Source organism: Apium graveolens, chromosome 3, assembly GCF_009905375.1.
Source record: "Apium graveolens cultivar Ventura chromosome 3, ASM990537v1, whole genome shotgun sequence".
Lineage (NCBI taxonomy): Eukaryota > Viridiplantae > Streptophyta > Magnoliopsida > Apiales > Apiaceae > Apium > Apium graveolens.
In genome coordinates, this window is record NC_133649.1 from 256,582,812 (window position 1) to 256,600,690 (window position 17,879).

The following is a 17,879-nucleotide window of genomic DNA, read 5'->3' on the forward strand; positions in this document are numbered from 1 at the left end:
GGCTTTGCTGCGGTTCTGTGGTGGCGCATTGCGCGTGTTGCCCCTGCCCTGTTTCGTTGCCTGCGTTTAGTTCGATTGATTAGGATTAATTCGTATTATTTTATTAATTACAGGGAATTATGAATACAATTCATGATGTAAATAATTCCGTGCAATTGGCTTTAATCGAATAAATCGGTGTAATTTATTTGGAAACCCGTATTATATCGGGCACCAATGAATTGTACCGCCGTCGGTGATGAGCCTCAGCGAGCCGACGGTGGACTGTGATGTTTATTCTGAGTCCTAATATTTTAAAATAAATAAATTAGTTCCTGAAATTATCTTTGAAATGAGAATTTAATTTTATATTAAAGTCAAGTACGTAATTTAGTTGACGAATTGTGATTGAATTTGATTGTTTCTGGTTTGACGTCGATTGATGTTTCGACGGGTAGTCCGATAAACAAAGGAGACGCTGCCCGATTTCCGGGAAATTTACCTACGAAAATAAGGGAGCGTATCCAACGATTATCGGGACGTCGAATGGTTATATAGATATATATGTGTTCTATATGAAACTTGATTGAACGATGTGATGAAATAATTTGCTAAAATCCATAACCCTGAATTTGTAAAATTACAAGTATACGTATTTTCGGAAAACGAACACCAAACTAATTTCTCGAGAATGTGAACCCTGACTGTTGGGTGTGTTGTTATATTATAATAATCCATATAAGTACGAGTCGGGATTGTTATTGTTTAGGTAGGATTGGTATTAAGGATATGTCAAGCATACCTGGACATCTAACATAGGGCATTTTAACCAGGTAGGTTCTAGTTAGGGCAATCGAAAGTGGACGTTAGACTAGAAATGACCTAGTAGTCAGCCGACGAGCTCAGTAGAATTTCAACAGAAAAACCTGAGTATCGAAGTCGAATCTAATGTGGTCTAGTGGTTGGACGTTAAAGCCTAAGCGGCAGATTAGGCTCAGAGTTGATCAATAATAGTTGTAAAGCCCTGTAAGGCAAGTACTTCTGAACTTTTCTTCAAGGTCTATCGCTAATATTTTTGAACTGTTTCCTAACATGTTGCTATTATTTAAAATAACTTCTATTTTATATTGCAAGTGTTTTAAGCTATTTAACCTTGAACCCAGTTTTTTCTTGATCTTGAGCCATAAGCCTTATTTTTTGTAAACTATCCTTTGTTGATTTTCAGATATCCAACCACCCAAATATGATATTTCTCCCCAAATGTTTAACTACCAAACACCAAACACTGGAAGAAAATTGTTTGAAAACACAGAAACTTTTATACCCCAACCATTCCTTATAACATCAAAGAACTATACCTTGAAAAATCATTACTGAACTAATACCTGATGCTTTTACAAACTGAAAACTGTTTCTTATACATACCTTGATATATCCTTGTGATACTCATGAACTGCATTACGCTTTTGTACAAGTGTTTTATCAATGTTGATTATGATCTTGCTTATTGAATTACATTGTTTATTACACTGAATTGTTTTAGGATTGGATAGTTTTCTAAATGTGGACCAGATTCGTGGTTAGACCAGTTTCGTGGTCAATTATAGGCCAATGTGTGCCTTGGATCCAGTAATTAGAGCAATGATGTGTGCTTTGCTCGGGGTTAGTGCGTGACTGATCAGCAGCCTAACCTTGATTTTTACAATTTAAAATGAATATCCAATTCTGATGTTTAGTTAAAAAGAAACTTGATTCCTCTGAATCATTTCATTTGATTATTACTTAACCTCAGTTATCCCTATTTAGACTTGTTGAGCTAGTTAGCTCACCCTTGCGATTCTTTTATATATTTTACAGTTGAAAAGAATATGGATGATAGTGAAGTTCCTCAGTCCAAAGTGTGGGCTAAGGTCCCAGTTGAGTTGGTTCGAGCTAGCAGAAGCTTCATGCAGTAAAGAGATGGTCAGATTGTAAGAATGATTTTATTATCAGTTGTAAGTTAAATTAGTTGGGATTTGGTACGTTGTAATAAAAGTTAAGATTGTGGCTTGTTTTCATACTTTAACCTGTTGCGATCCGTGGTTATGTGAAGCAGGGTCATTGCAAATATTATTTCCTATACAGGTTTATATATTGTGTATGTGTTGTGGACCCCAAACTTCTGACCCGAGTTTGGAGGGCGCCACAGTTGTTTCATCAAGATTATAGTTGTCTCTTATTATTGTGGCCTTCAAATCCCATCTTTCAGGAAGAGCTAACAGGAACTTAAGATTTTTATCTTCAATATCATACTCTTTGTCAACTAGTGACAAATCATTCAAGAGTTTGACAAATCTGTCATATAAATCAGTCAATGACTCATCGGGCTTTGAGTCAAAGTGCTCATACTCTTGAGTGAGTATTGTCTTCCTGTTCTTCTTGATTGAATCATTTCCCTGACACCTTGTTTCCAAAGCATCCCATATCTCTTTTGCAGTCTTGCAGTTAATTACCCTGTTTGACATGATATTATCAATGGCACTATGCAGCAAGTGTCTTACCTTTGCATCCTTTGCAATCGATGAGATATCTTCAGCAGTGTAATCACTTTTCTCCTTTGGTACAGACTTCGCTGGCTGTCCTGCAACTTTCACAGAGAGTTTGGTTGGCATATGTGGTCCTTCATAAATCCTGTCGAGATATTCTGGATCTGTAGCTTCCAGAAATATAGCCATCTTCACTTTCCATATAGAATACTCAGAAGGTTTCAACATGGGGACTCTTATAGTCTCATATCAACTATGAGTTACAGGTTTTGGAGGTTCTTCAGTTTTGGTGGACTTGGTTGGAGTTTCTTCTTCAGACATGATTGATTTTGGATCTTAAACTGTTTGTGTGTTAACAGAAGGCTCTGATACCAGTTGTTAGGTCACACACACTGTAGAAGAGGGTTGAATACAGTTTTTAGCATAATCAAATCGAATATAAGAACTCAAGTAACAAAAAATAGATTTTATTCAACACAATAAACTCTGTTACAATATGGAACTGTCCTCTCTCAGTGATGAACAAATTATCACGAGAGCTGCTAGAGTTACAAAGAATAATAACTTCGATAATCGTAACACTTATAGTGTAAACTCTATGACTGTGTTTATATACTACACAGTTACAAGATAATCTTCTAATTGATATGGAATATAATTCTGCTTCCTAAAATATATCAACTAGTTATCTTTTCTTCCAAGTTTTCTATTCTTCATAGAATTCCTTCTTCATGCACAATTCTTTATGTCTTAGTCTCGATCTTCTTTCTTTTCAATCAGCCGCCTGCCTTATCTGAAAGTCATCTTAAGTCCTGATATTATCTCCTGATAAATATCTTCTGAACCTTAAGTTCTGATAACTTAAGTTCTGATATCTTAAGTTTTGTCTTCTGTATAAGTGCTGATTTCCAGTTAAGTACAGATCTGTCCTGTAAGGTAAGATCTGAAAACTAAACACAAATCATATTACACATGACATTATCAAATATATCTAACAATTATTTTGAGTATCTTGAGTTTTAGTGGGCTTAGGTGGGGTTTATGTTTCTTCAGACATGATTGTAAACTAGATCTTATTGTTTGTAAATCAACAGAGAGGCTCTGATACCACTTGTTAGGTCACACAACACTATAGAAGGGGGTTGAATATAGTGTTTATACAATCAAATCAATTTTAAGAACAAGTATGTAACAGTAATCAAGTATATTCAATATAATAAACTCTGTTATAATAGAACAATTGTTCTCTCTCAGTGATGAACAATATCACTAAGAGCTGCTAGGTTACAATGTATAATCTTTCTCGTGAATAATAACACATATAGTGTAAACCCTAAGCTGTGTTTATATAGTACACAGTTATAAGATATCTTCTAATTGATATGGAATATAATTCTGTCTCCTAAAATATATCAATCAGATATTATCTTCTACAAGTCTTCTAGTCTTCTAACTCTTCATGCATATCTTCTATTGTTTTAGTCACGATCCTTTTCTGTAAATCAGCTGCATTCCTTATCTGAAGTATCTGCACTTAAGTCCTGATATAAATCCTGACGGCCTTAAGTTCTGATATAAGTTCTGACTTCAGTAAGTTCTGATTTCCAGTAAGTCCTGATATTAAGTTCTGAAACTAAACACAACAGATTAGACATGACATCTCAAATATATCTAACACAAGTACTCCATCCCTGTAGTGTCATGTTCTCCACCTGCACAATTCCAACAGCTCCTAGCATACTGACATTCTATGAAAAGATGACGGACATGCTCAACATCAACATTACAAGTCGGGAAAATAATTAGAATTTGGACACCTCTTTCACTTAGAATATTGCGTACTGGAATATTATTCCTACATACACGCCACAAAAACACTTTCATTTTGTGAGGAACAGGAAGATCCCAAATTTTCCTCCAACCATTTGAAGCAGTTACTCCATTTCCTCCATATGTCCTATCAAACCAAAAATGATATCCCGACTTTACTGAATATTTCCCATCCTTGGTATGCATCCAAGCTACACGATTAGAGGCTTAATTTTGTGGCACTCGAGTTTTTCGAATAAGATCAACATCAATCATATGAAAAGTTTGTTGAATTTTGGTCATGTCCCATTGTTAAATGCTTGGACGGAAATAATCAGCCACCTTATCCTCCAATCTGCTATTGATATGATGATTCGCAACTATGTAATCTTGTTTTCCCCTCAGCCATTGATCTGTGAATATATTTATAGACTGGCCATTTCCCAGCACCCACTTGAATCCCTTTCCTATTTCCTCATTTGTTTCACATAGCCCAGACCAAATGAAACTCGCATCATTACCTTTTGAGGCACCCAGTACATGACTATTAGGAAAGTACTTCGCTTTAAAAATCCTGGCCACTAGAGAATCTGGTTTAGTTATAAAATGCCAAATAATTTTTCCCAACAACGCCATGTTGAAACCATTGAGACTACGGAAGCCTAACCCCCTTTATCCTTAGGCATGCACATTTTCTCCCAAGATAACCATCTCACTCCTTTACTGTTAGCCTTTCCTGTTTGCCACCAGAAGCCATTCAACATCCTTTCGATTTCCAACAAAAGTGACTTTGGTAATAAGAAGCAGGACATGCAATACGAGGGTATCGACTGTGCTACATTTTTTAACATCACTAGCTTACCAGCTTTAGAAAGTTTTCATTTGTTTCATCCTTGCAACCTTTGCCACACTCTGTCTTTAACAAAATTAAACACTTTCTTCCTTGATCTTCCAATTAATGATGGCAGTCCCAAGTATCTACCCTCCCGCAAGTCATTATTAACACCCATGATACTGGAAATTTGGCTTTGTTTGTATCTTCTCACATTGGCGCTGAAAAAAATTCCCGATTTCTGGAAATTTACTGCTTGACCCGATTCTTGTTCATATAAATTGAGCACATTCTTCACCCGTTGGGCCTCCTCCATGGATGCTTTAAAAAAAAGCTGTCGTCGGCAAAGAGCAGGTGCGTGACTGCTGGTGCACCCGGGCTTATACGACAACCATTACCTCTTCCACTTCTAGCTGCTACATTGAGGGTATGAGACAACCCTTCCACACATACGAAAACCCTTCCAGCACTATATCTTACCTTAAGTTCTGATATCTTAAGTTCTGTTTTCTGTATAAGTGCCGATTTCCAGTTAAGTACTGATCTGTCCTGTAAGGTAAGATCTGAAAACTAAACACAAATCATATTACACATGACATTATCAAATATATCTAACAATTATTTTGAGTATCTTGAGTTTTAGTGGGCTTAGGTGGGGTTTATGTTTCTTCAGACATGATTGTAAACTAGATCTTATTGTTTGTAAATCAACAGAGAGGCTCTGATACCACTTGTTAGGTCACACAACACTATAGAAGGGGGTTGAATATAGTGTTTATACAATCAAATCGATTTCAAGAACAAGTATGTAACAGTAATCAAGTATATTCAATATAATAAACTCTATTACAATAGAACAATTGTTCTCTCTCAGTGATGAACAATATCACTAAGAGCTGCTAGGTTACAATGTATAATCTTTCTCGTGAATAATAACACATATAGTGTAAACCCTAAGCTGTGTTTATATAGTACACAGTTACAAGATATCTTCTAATTGATATGGAATATAATTTTGTCTCCTAAAATATATCAATCAAGTATTATCTTCTACAAGTCTTCTAGTCTTCTAACTCTTCATGCATATCTTCTATTATTTTAGTCACGATCCTTTTCTGTAAATCAGCTGCATTCCTTATCTGAAGTATCTGCACTTAAGTCCTGATATAAATCCTGACGGCCTTAAGTTCTGATATAAGTTCTGACTTCAGTAAGTTCTGATTTCCAGTAAGTCCTGATATTAAGTTCTGAAACTAAACACAACTGATTAGACATGACATCTCAAATATATCTAACACAAGTACTCCATCCCTGTAGTGTCATATTCTCCACCTGCACAATTCCAACAGCTCCTAGCATACTGACATTCTATGAAAAGATGACGGACATGCTCAACATCAACATTACAAGTCGGGAAAATAATTGGAATTTGGACACCTCTTCCTCTTAGAATATTGCGTACTGGAATATTATTCCTACATACACGCCATAAAAAACACTTTCATTTTGTAAGGAACAGGAAGATCCCAAATTTTCCTCCAACCATTTGAAGCAGTTACTCAATTTCCTCCATATGTCCTATCAAACCAAAAGTGATATCCCGACTTTACTGAATATTTCCCATCCTTGGTATGCATCCAAGCTACACGATTAGAGGCTTAATTTTGTGGCACTCGAGTTTTTAGAATAAGATCAACATCAATCATATGAAAAGTTTGCTGAATTTTGGTCATGTCCCATTGTTAAATGCTTGGACGGAAATAATCAGCCACCTTATCCTCCAATCTGCTATTGATATGATGATTCTCAACTTTGTAATCTTGTTTTCCCCTCAGCCATTGATCTGTGAATATATTTATAGACTGGCCATTTTCTAGCACCCACTTGAATCCCTTTCCTATTTCCTCATTTGCTTCACATAACCCAGACCAAATGAAACTCGCATCATTACCTTTTGAGGCACCCAGTACATGACTATTAGGAAAGTACTTCGCTTTAAAAATCCTGGCCACTAGAGAATCTGGTTTAGTTATAAAATGGCAAATGATTTTTCCCAACAACGCCATGTTGAAACCATTGAGACTATGGAAGCCTAACCCCCTTTATCCTTAGGCATGCACATTTTCTCCCAAGATAACCATCTCACTCCTTTATTGTCAGCCTTTCCTGTTTGCCACCAGAAGCCATTCAACATCCTTTCGATTTCCAACGAAAGTGACTTTGGTAATAAGAAGCAGGACATGCAATACGAGGGTATCGAATGCGCTACATTTTTTAACATCACTAGCTTACCAGCTTTAGAAATTTTGCATTTGTTCCATCCTTGCAACCTTTGCCACACTCTGTCTTTAACAAAATTAAACACTTTCTTCCTTGATCTTCCAATTAATGATGGCAGTCCCAAGTATCTACCCTCCCGCAAGTCATTATTAACACCCATGATACTGGAAATTTGGATTTGTTTGTCTCTTCTCACAGTGGCGCTGAAAAAAATTCCCGATTTCTGGAAATTTACTGCTTGACCCGATTCTTGTTCATATAAATTGAGCACATTCTTCACCCGTTGGGCCTCCTCCATGGATGCTTTAAAAAAAAGCTGTCGTCGGCAAAGAGCAGGTGCGTGACTGCTGGTGTACCCGGGCTGATACGACAACCATTACCTCTTCCACTTCTAGCTGCTACATTGAGGGTATGAGACAACCCTTCCACACATAGAAGGAAAAGGTAGGGAGAAAGAGGATCTCCCTGCCTCAAACCATGACTTGGGGTTATTGGACCAACGTAGTACCCGTTTAAACACACCTTATAATTCATCGTCGTAACACAAAGCTTCATCCATGTTATCCATTTTTCATTAAATCCCATTACTCGCATTCTATGCCACAAATAATTTTAATTAACTCTATCATAAGCTTTGCTTATGTCAAGTTTCAAAGCCACTTCCCCTTCCTGATTTCCTTTCTTTTTTTCATATAATGGATCGTCTCAAAAGCTATCAACACATTGTCTGTAATGCTCCTTCCTGGGACAAATGCGGATTGGTTACTGAGATAGCAACAGGAAGCACCCTTTTTAGTCTATTTACTAACACTTTTGTAATCAATTTGTAGACAACATTATATAGAGCAATAGGTCTCACATCTGTTAGATTTTCCACATTCTCCTCCTTTGGAATTAACACTAAGTTAGTGTTATTCAACTCTGCTGGAAACATACATTCACTTAACCAACTTTTACAGCATTGAAAAACTTCTTGTCCGACCAAGTCCCAAAACTGTTGAAAAAATGCAGGACTATAGCCATCTGGTCCAGATGTTTTATCTGGATGCATATGTTTTAGGGCTTCTGTGAATTCTTCAAACTTTATATCAACTGTGAGCATGTCATTTTGGGACTCTGAGATCACTTTTTCCTCCCCGTTCAATGTTGGTTTAACCACATTATAATCAGCTAAAAACACAGCCTCAAATACTGCTTTGTCAATTCCCTCATTTGCTGCACATCATCAACTCTTTCCCCATCATATGTCATGATATAAGTTATATTGTTTAGCTTTTCCGTTTCGTTGCCTGTGTATGAAAGAACCTTGAGTTAGTGTCCCCCTCTTGAAGCCACAATAATTTTGCTCGTTGTTTTCAATAGACATCTTCATGTAGCAGAGTTCATTTAATTTATCTCTTTCTTCGAAATAATTTGCCACTCCAATATCGTCTTCTCGATTGATCAAAGCACTTAGTATCTCCTTTTGTTGTTTTACTTTCTCCCCGAATTTATGAAAGAACTGCCTTCCCCATTTGGACATACATTTAGCCATCAAGATATGCTTGGGAATAATGTTCATTACTGGAATCTGTTTCCACCACCTTACCACTTCCTCCTTAAACGACGGCTCTTTCAGCCAAGAGTTTTCAAATCGAAACCTGAATTGTTTCCTCGAGACCATGGTATCAAACAAACTAATATGTATTGGTTCGTGATCAGAACAAGTAGCATGACTAACCTTGAGAGTGTACAACGGGAATTTCCTCCACCAGCTCTCTGTGGCAAATGCCCTGTCTAGTCTCTCCCTAACCCAACTCGGTTTTCCTTTACTCTTCTCTCACGTGTAATTTCCTCCTATAAGATCCATTTCCACTAGCCTGCAATCCTCAACGGCTGACCTGAATCAATCCGTTAATGATTGTGGATGAGGATGCTCCCCCTATTTGTCATGTGCATATAATACATCATTAAAATCTCCAAAAACTGTCCACGGTAAAGAATCTTTTGCAGCATACTGACGAAGAAGATCCCACGACTCCTTCCTTCTGATTCTTTCTGGGAGAACATAGTAGCAAGTCAATCTCCAAACTGGTTCATTCTTTTCTAAGAACAACACATCAATATGGTTACTTGACGAGTCTATTACCTTACAAGCCACAGTTTGTTTCCACATAACTGCTAACCCTCCTCCTTGACCAACTTTATCAGCAGCATAATACTCCACAAAACCAAACTTATCACACACATCAGCAATTGTATCACTGTTTACTTTTATTTCAGCTAGAAATAGAAATAAGGGTGAAAGAGACTTGATTAAGTCCCAAGGATACGAACTGTTCGAGGGTTTCCTAGCCCTCGACAGTTCCAACTCATGAGATTCATAATGTCCGGCTAGCTTGCTTTGCAAGCTTAGCGAATTCATGTTGTTTAGATGCTGAACAATCCGATTCGGAAAAATCAGCTTCCATAGTTGATACAATTTTATTTTTCTCCTTTGGGTCCAGTAAAACATCGTCTGTGTCCATTATCCCTTTTGATTCTGGCCCACTTCTCCTTCTTTTCCTATCCTCCAAGTCAATCCCAATTTCCTCCTCATTGCCCAGCCCAACTTCTTTATCTTTTATTACTAACTTATTATTTGAAAAAACCCCGCCAGTTGTAATATCATTTCCATTTTTGAAAACCAACTCCTTATCCATTCTGCTATAATCATGCCTCATTACCAGAATTTTGTCATTATCTCCACAATTCTTGTAACACCCCCAAATCCGGGGTCGGGGATCTGGGTTGTCACGAATTCCATTTCCCTTAATAACACCCAATCTTAATAAATAATCAACTACTCTGTACTGTGACCCCACAATAAACACACACACCACAAGTTATAGTCTCAGAGATGAATATCCAAAAATAATCACAAGTCATTTTATTCCACAATTATCTGCCAATACACCTTAAAAGGTTTTCTGAATAAATTACATTTTCTTTGCCATTATTACAATTCATAAATATACATAAATCTGGTACATCAAAAGTTGAAAGCCTAGCTTATTGGTAGCTCCTACCTCAGCTATAGCGACATCAACGCCTATCGAAAACTGCGGAACGTTTCCTATCCGCTCGTGAATCGGGAGCTTGGTCCTGTTCATCTTGTCTATCTGATGTTGTGTGATGAAAGAAGAAAGCAAGGGTGAGCAGCAAGCCCACCAAAATAATATGTATAATGATTAACAATATATGAGCCTTCTCATAGTACTCATGAAAGTCTTGGTCAAAAGAAATGAACCAAGTTGATATCTTAATGCGATGAAGTCGCAAAATATTCAGTATATATATATACATATATACTTTTCAAAATATTGGAAGTCCTCTTCCATGCATAATACAAACAGAGTTCCAGTGTATAACTGTATAAAAATATCGTTGCAAGGTGATCTCATATATCTAACCTTGTCTCAACGTTTTTCTGAAAATCTTTGTCATGCATAAGATAATCATTTACTAGATATAAGTTTAAAAGATGAAGTTACAAGATACTCCAATATACTTATATCTTTTCTAAATACTACTTGAACTACCACCGTTCAAGTTATAATTAGTTTCAAAAGTTCATCACACTGATGAGACTACAAGATAAGACTTGAATAGATTCAATCTTTGAAATATTTTGAAGGAAATAAAGTTATGATATACTTCATTAAGTCCCGATATATATACACCTATATATATACATACGTTTTCTGAAAACCTCTGTCATGTAAAGTATGAACAAAATTGCAATATCCAATAAATTTGGAAAGGAAAGAATTTTGGCATAAACCTGATATCTTGCTGATCAGGCAAAGATACCAATAAGTAACATTTTCTACTAGTAGATGGACGAATTCCTCACTGGTCATCACGCTGGTCGCAATAGGACCTTATGCTGGACTGCCACTCAGCCACTTATGCATTTGATGGACTCCCACTGAGCCACTTACACTATTATGGACGCCCACTGAGCCCATGTTGCTTATGCCGACTCGATAGATGGACTTACTTCCCGAACGTTGGGTAAGTAATCAATTCAGTTACCAAAACTGCAACCTTGTTGCGAATATTAAATACACCACAGAGTCGGATCCCTCTGGTTTTGAGCGAGTATTTAAATCCCCTTTAAAAGGAAGATCTTAAATATATAAAAATGAGTTTTGGGATCCGCTCTAACTTTTAAAAATCATTTTAAAGACTCGAAAACACTTTAAAGAGTGTTTGGAGTAATGCTGATTTAATAAAGTAAATCAGTCCCAATATATTAGAAAATATCTGAATATTATTATTCAAATAATATTCCCATAAAGAATAATCTTTATACAAATAATTGAAGTAGAATTTGTAAGACTTATACTTGAAATGAGTATTAAATAACCAAAGATATACTTATACGAAAGTACTATCTTTATTTGAATAATCGAAAATAAGTTTGATTATCGAAACATTATTCTTTAATAAAATAAAGAATATTATTAAATAACAAGCGGAGTCATAATACCTCGAATGAATATTATAAATAATATTCATTAAATAAAATAACGGAGTCATACATCCTCAAATGAATATTTAATTAATAATCATTAATAATATAACTGAGTCATAAGCCCTCGAATGAATATTCGAAATAATATTCAATAATAAAATAAAGTTAAAGTTATCGAATAAACCTTATTCGATTAATAGTTTTGAAAACTATAACCATATATATATATAAATATATATATTATACTCGGGAACATCGACTCCCGGTTTAGAAATATGTTCACCTTTTGATCCCCTATACTAAGGGTAAACTCAATACCGTTTATCTCTAGCATAGGTATTATGCAACTGTAAGCATTTTAACCAACAGATATATAATCCAAGAATATGAAACAGGCATTCATATATACCATATCACATGCTACAGTATATCGCAAGAATTTTGCTAATAACAAATATGCATTTATCGCAAGATCATGCATATACACATATACATCACAACAACAGTATAACGGGTAGAAAACTTGCCTGAGCGACTGGGGGTTACGAATGGCTCGGGACGAGTCTGGTAACCTATAAGCAACAAGTAAGTTGGAATTAAACCAAAGTCACTTGTAAATCTATACTCTAACCAACTCAGACTCTAACGCTCGTTTTGCGCTTACTGATTCTCTTAAGTCACTCGAGTACCCTCGGCTCCACCATTTTTAATAATTTAACCATTACGAGTTTTAAGGCGATTCCTTCGCGAGCGTCTTACCAACTGCCTAACATACTTAACATAATTGTTTCATACATTAATTAACCCTTTAAGGTCTTTAACCTATATTTCAAAGTAAGGCGAGGGGTAAGGGTTCGTTCACGAAACGTCGTTACTTAAAACGGTCGCTTCTCCTAAACCGTTCATCGGAATCAAACGAACTACATATCAAAATGAAGCTCGTAACATGAACTATCTAAACATGGCAATGGTCAAAACCTAGCAGGGAGTTCTCGGGTCCAAATGTTATGAACAAAAGCAGTCTAAAGTAAATCGGACATTACGACGGCTATGTTTACGCGATTTCCCAAATTTAAACCAACTCAAAACAACCACAATTCAACCCCAATTCACAACCCAATCTAAACTCCATCCAAAATACATTACAACAGCCCTAAACCAACTCATTATAATCCATTTACTTACTCCTGAAACTTGAATTTAAACTATACTACATTCTTTAACCAAATCTTAAGATTTCAACAAATCAATCACCACCATTCCAACCCAAACTTTTAAACAAACAAGTTTCAAGCTACTCTTTACCCTCACAACCATAATCAACCTAATATACAAATTAAAGCTAGGGTTTGGAGTTTATACCTTCCTTGAAGAGTGGAGAATCAAGAGAATGGCTTGGAATCACCCTTAAAGTCCTTATCGAAGCTTAATCTAAACAAAACTTCAAGAACACAAATTTTAGTTCTTGAAAAACACTATTTACCATCTTCTTCCATGATTTATAGAGAAAGATTGGCTTGGAATTAGAAGCTTAAACTTATAGGAAGTATGTAACTATCCATGGGGAAGCTTAGATAAATACCTTGCTAAATAGTAAGTGGTGGAGCTTGGATCTTCATTTTTTAAGAAAAGAAGCCGAGAGCTTCATGAAGAAATGGAGGAGTTTTTGTGTTTTGTTTGGTGAAAAATGAAATGTTTGCTTGGTTGGTTGAATTTTGAGTTGTTTTAGGTTAATTACTTAATTAACCTTGATTTTGTGTGGTTATAATTCAACCACACTTCCTTCCCTTCTATGTCATGCTTATGTCATCATGTGGTGTCATCATTCCCTCTTTGTCCTCTTCCCATTGGTTGGATGACATCATCCCCTCTAATCTCTTTGATTAACTTCCTAATTGTTTGCCTAATGACCGCTGATCTGTTATACGGTTCGCTTAACTTTCGTTTTCGTTTATCGTTTGAGGGATCATACCCGGGATCTTATTACTTAGGTTCCCTTAACCTTTCTCAATATATTATATTCCTTTTATGATCCTCTCTTATAATCTTTTAATTTAAATCCTTCTTATCTTGTTACCTTATACTCAATTCTTTTCGTATCTAGTGGATTTCCGGGAAAAGTCAAAGTATTCGGAATTGGATTCTGACGATCTTTACATACACTTATATACCATATAGAGTACTAATAAAATCTCAGAATATCCATAACAGAATCCCTACATAGTGGGGCATGAAAAGTTTTCTCATTCAGCAAAAACACTATTCATAAGGGTTTCAAAAATTTCCAAAAATTGGGGTTATTTCAATTCTCTCCCATGTTTGGTGGACGGTTACTATTGCGCCCAATTTTCGCCGCCCAGTCAGCATCATGCTTATCTCTCAGCCATTTGCTTCTACCTTGAATCGACGACCTACGTGGTGGTGCTCTCAGCCAAGTCCCCCATTCTTTAGCACTATCTTCACATCTTCTATCAAGGTTTTGCCTACAGAAACGCTCCGTATGTGATAAGAGACCACATATAAAACAAAAATCCCCAAGGCGTTCGTACATACATGTCACTGTGAAGTCTGTACCATTCTTCCTGATGATTTTCTTCCTCCTTTTAAGAGGTTTACGCACATCAAGCTTAATCCTAATTCTCATATACTCCATCCAGATACTAGCATTATTTTTTGCATCCTAGCTTACAAATTCTCTAAAGAAATCTCCAAGTTTCTTACCCACACTTTCCGACATAAACCTTGTGGGAAGATCATGTATTTGAATCCATATCTCCACAAACCATAAGGGGACTTTCAGGGGATCTTCTCCAGAAGGAATTTGACTAGGAATTAACATGGCATTGTCGAAAGACCATGACCCCCATTGCAAACCCATAACAAATCTTCACTATCGTAAAATTAAAAAGGAATATACTAGGCCTTGATGTTAACTCCCATCGTAGGTTTCCAAACGTCCGCCATTTTTGACACCATGGCCCTGGTGTTGATATTCTTCTCTGTTAGGAACCTACCAACAAGACAGAGTTCGTATTTGTTCACTTGTTCCTCCACATCATCATCAAACATAAATTCTTGATTTTCCTCTTCCTCTATGTTCAACCCCGCCATCTATTCATCTATGTTTTGGTATCTCGCCATCAGTAAAGCTCTCACAACCTTAGATTCTAGGTCGAAGAGAAAAACACAACTCTCACATAGCGGAGAGAAAATTTCTATAAACCTGTAAAACAATTTGTAGTTAAAATGATAGAATTAATCCTCCTCAGTAAATATTCTTTGTTCATTTCCACAAAGTCCTACGGGCCAATATTCTTTGTTGCCGTGTTGATTAGATTTCTATAAGGAGGAATATTCTTTTTCCTTTAAACCTTTTTCTATTTAAGCAGCCAAGCTATACATAGTGTACACACCCCACATTTCTTAATATGTTGTTAATACTAAAATATGTATTTATTTTTTAATAAAAATAAAATATGTTTTAATTTAATTGAGGAATTGAATTCCATATATATAATAAAAATGGTAACTACATTACTACCATTCAACTTCACTAGTTAGTTGTGAAAAAACATTAACCATTAGAAAATATTTAGAGAGTTGAGTAGAAACGTAACATAGATAGAAAATAGAACAAAATTATTATTTTATACTATCATTGACTTGACATCAGGTTAAAGTAGTATTCTATGGAGAAAACTACCCACTACTCTTTTTTCGAATTACAAATAATTACTCTAATGTGAGCGATCTTGAATTGTTTTGCATGTGATCGGGTGTTCAATTAGTATTATTTTTATGTTAGGCACATTTTAGTCTTGTTTAGTGACAAATATTTATATATTATATTTATATGATTTATATATGAGTAAAAAATAATCATGGAACATATTCATAATTATTAAATAAAATATGATATATTGATAAAGTAACTCCTTAATATGTGACATGTTATACAAATTCCCTTAATTTTAATATTATAAAATATTACTACTTTTCGTAATTTTTGAAATATAAATAATTAAGAGTAACATAAAAAAGTATAAAATATTGGATCGATTTATATGTTATTTTGCAATAAACTCTAGTTTAGTATTTTATGAATGGGAAGGATGAGAAAATAAAAGAAATTACTGAACATTTAGAAAACGATACGTTGGCTCCATCTTCAGTGAATCAACCGAATTGTAAATCTATCAATAGATGTATAATTTTGAGAAATATGATGATTAGTAAATTAAGTTACGCAGGATATGGTGGGGCCCTGACATAAAAAACAAACAAATAATAGTATATATACAACAAAGACACGTATTTACATATTTATCAGTCTTGTTTAAGTAGAGAAGTCAACTATTGTTGGGGCTGCTGTTTCTTCACGTCATTTGCAGTTATTGTGATAAGTTTAGATAAGGTGATAACGGCGACAACGGTGGTATCTCAAATATACCCCCCTTGTCATCACCGCCTTGCCAAACTTCCGTCATTATTGACGGCGTTAATGGACACCCCTCCTCGCTCACTTGCTCTCTCTTGATCTCTCTCTCCTCTTCCACTTCTTCAGCTTCCTTTACTCTTTTCCGGCTAATATTCGACACCAGTGTTATAGTCTCCGGCGACTTACCTATCTCATGTGGGAAGTTCAAGATAGCTTTGCTTCCACGTAACCTAAAAGCAGCTGTATCATAGGCTTTTGCAGCATCAACTTGTTGGAATATAAGCTAGAATTTTCTAGAATATCTATTTATTTCTATACATGAATGTGAAGTCACAGATGCATGAATCTAGTGCATGCACCTTAGTTTTCATATTCCAAGATAATTAACTGTTCTATGTACTAGTTCAGTGAATCTATTTCTATGTAATCCTATATATTGTAATATCCTATTTCTCAATAAAAAAAAGAAATTCTAGAGAACAAGTTTCTTCTCTTTGCATTTTATTATCCCCAACAAATTGGTATCAGAGCATGTTCCAAGGCCTGTTCCTTAGTCTGTTCCATAACCTGTTCCAGAAACCATTTCTTAACATGTTCATCAAACATCTTGTTTCAAATATGGCCACCAACGGCAACACACTACAACCCCAGCTTCCAAGATTAACTGGAAAGAATTACAATCAATGGAGTATCATGATGAAAGCTTTATTTGGATCTCAAGATCTATGGGAGATTGTTGAAATTGGCTACGATGAACCTGCCGATCCAACTACTCTCAATCAGCAACAATTGACAACCTTAAAAGAAAATCGGAAAAAGGACAAGAAAGCACTATTTTTCATATATCAGGCAGTAGATGAAGCTATTTTTGAAAGGATCTCTACATCAGCAACATCAAAAGAAGCCTGGAGCACACTTAATACAACATACAAAGGTGAAGACAAAGTAAAGACGATCAGATTGCAGGCTTTAAGGGGTGAATTTGAGTTGTTAAGAATGAAGGAGACAAAGTACGTAGAAGAGTATTTTAACAGAGTTGTTTCTATCTCAAATCAACTCAGAGTCAATGGGGAAGAACTGAAGGATCAGCGGATAATAGAAAAAATTCTGCGAAGTATGTCAAAGAAATACGAGCACATAGTTGTTGCAATAGAAGAATCGAAAGATTTAAGTGAACTCTCACTTGAATCTCTTTTGGGATCCTTACAATCTCATGAATTAAGGATTAAACAGTTTGAATCATCGCCCCCTGAGCAAGCATTCCAGATGCAAGAATTTCATCGTGGAGGTTTTCGTGGAAGAGGACGCGGAAGAAATTTTCGTGGCGGAGGAAGAAGCCAACCAGATCATCACACAAGAGGAAGGACTCAAGCAAGTAATTATCAAGTTCAATCAAATCATGAAACGAGTCCAGGAAATCACTATGAAAGAGGAAGATACCATGGACGACCTAGAGGCAGAGGAAGAGGTAATTATCAATCTCAAATCCAATGCAATTATTGTCATAAATTTGGTCAT

At 35.8% G+C, this 17,879-nt stretch overlaps 2 protein-coding genes across 2 annotated transcripts; both read right to left on the bottom strand.

The window, feature by feature from the left end:
* Window positions 1-8,140: 8,140 nt before the first annotated feature.
* On the bottom strand, window positions 8,141-9,088 carry LOC141714959 (uncharacterized). The gene is made up of 2 exons (XM_074518452.1): window positions 8,731-9,088; window positions 8,141-8,640 (listed from the first exon to the last, which is right to left on the bottom strand). The coding sequence occupies exons 1-2, from the start codon at window positions 9,086-9,088 to the stop codon at window positions 8,141-8,143; spliced, it is 858 nt and encodes a 285-aa protein (XP_074374553.1).
* A 7,226-nt stretch (window positions 9,089-16,314) lies between these two features.
* LOC141714960 (ethylene-responsive transcription factor 5-like) lies at window positions 16,315-16,967 on the bottom strand. Its single transcript, XM_074518453.1, has 2 exons — window positions 16,929-16,967; window positions 16,315-16,644 (listed from the first exon to the last, which is right to left on the bottom strand). The coding sequence occupies exons 1-2, from the start codon at window positions 16,965-16,967 to the stop codon at window positions 16,315-16,317; spliced, it is 369 nt and encodes a 122-aa protein (XP_074374554.1).
* Window positions 16,968-17,879: the final 912 nt, after the last annotated feature.